Here is a 1,459-nt window from a genome sequence, read left to right as displayed (position 1 = left end):
AGGTAACAAACTGCAAAACACTTCAACCAGTAGAAGTCTGAAAAATGTCTGTCAGTGTGAAAAAATCCATAATAACAACATTTAAAGAATGAAGCCCATAATGAAAAAATAGGTAATAAATCTAATAATAATAACGATCAAACAAAATTGAAATAGATAATCGGCCATTAAGTCTATTTTAAGTAGATGGATTGAAACATATAGGTACAGATACATAGATACTAATTAAATTGTTTGCATTAAGATACATTTAAAGAAATGTTGTAGTATAAATTATTACTAATGATGCACTAAGTTTTTCTTATTGATACTGTGTAGGGATAGATGGTTAGTAGATAACGTGATGTTGATGTTTGGTTTTGGATGTGCGCTTCCGCGTGAGCGTGGGTTTTCACGTGACCTCCCACAGAGCGCTGCACAGCAAAAGGAAAGGCAGCAATCCCCACAGCAGCCCAACAAGTCTCTATACCTGCTAACAGTTATCTGAACGGCTAGCAACCGGCTCCATTTACCCAGGATGTTTTCTATCGGGGAGACCATGGAGTTCCTCCTGGGAAACCCCTTTTCAACGCCCGTCGGTCAGAGAATCGGTGAGCCTTTGCTTCAATTATTAACACTTGGAGTTTTTTTTTTTTTTTTTTGGTTTGTTTTTTTTGGGGGGGTCATTTGTGTAATTTAAACATCGACTGACATGTTTCGATATTTCTATGTCTAACATACTCTTCCTCCTGGTGTATTTTCACATAAAAAAACGTTTTTATGTTCTTTTTGTACGCTCAGAATCAGCACAAAAACAGAAAAGTTTAGTGACTCAGACGGAGGTAGGACCGTTTTTTTAATCCGTGCATATGATTGGTCGGTTAGGTTAACTGACAGCTAGCTCAGCCAATTAGTATTCATCTTGGTGTTGCCGCTCACTTCCGCAGTCGGTGAAGCGTTTCTACGAAAACCTATACATTTATAGCTAAATTAACTCTTTTCCTCTCAACGTCCGTTTTCATTTAAAGCAGATTTAAACCAGATATTTCATCTTAAAGGTTTCTAACTGCTCCTACATTTATACAACTGCTAATATCTGGAAAAGAGGTACAGTAGTTTATCAGTGATGACTAGTTGCTACACCACCCATCTGAACCCTTCCTTCCTCCTTTTCTTAATCCTCTCACTTTCCTGCTCATAGATGTGAGCCAGTTTAGAGGCAAACGAGAACCCAAGCAGCTGACAGTCACATGAAGTGGAGGCAGCCAGAGGAGGCCAGTGCAAGGAAGGGAGAGAGGAGGCTGCTTAGGGATTGAGAGGAGGTTAAGGGTTTGGTAAAGTGTGGCTGGTAGAAAGGAATGAGACTTTAGAGATTTATGGGAAGCCTGTGCACTGCATGAAATCAGGCCTTGATTTCTTAACAGCTCCTTTGAAATTGTGAACCTGTTTGCTGAAAACTTTGAGTATCTAGAGGTGATTT

At 39.3% G+C, this 1,459-nt stretch overlaps 1 protein-coding gene across 1 annotated transcript in view; it reads left to right on the top strand.

Annotated features, from left to right (window-relative positions):
- Positions 1–394: 394 nt before the first annotated feature.
- Positions 395–1,459, top strand: part of LOC107093750 (target of Myb protein 1-like) — an 18,077-nt gene continuing 17,012 nt past the window's right edge. The window contains exon 1 of the mRNA XM_015388999.1: positions 395–590. Coding sequence (XP_015244485.1) covers positions 518–590 — 73 coding nt within the window. The 5' untranslated portion in view covers positions 395–517. The remainder of the gene's footprint in view (positions 591–1,459) is intronic.

This window comes from Cyprinodon variegatus, unplaced genomic scaffold (assembly GCF_000732505.1).
Source record: "Cyprinodon variegatus isolate N-32 unplaced genomic scaffold, C_variegatus-1.0 Scaffold445, whole genome shotgun sequence".
In the NCBI taxonomy this organism is placed as follows: domain Eukaryota; kingdom Metazoa; phylum Chordata; class Actinopteri; order Cyprinodontiformes; family Cyprinodontidae; genus Cyprinodon; species Cyprinodon variegatus.
The sequence above is the reverse complement of the archived record's forward strand: the minus strand, read 5'-3'. Positions and strand labels throughout refer to the sequence as shown.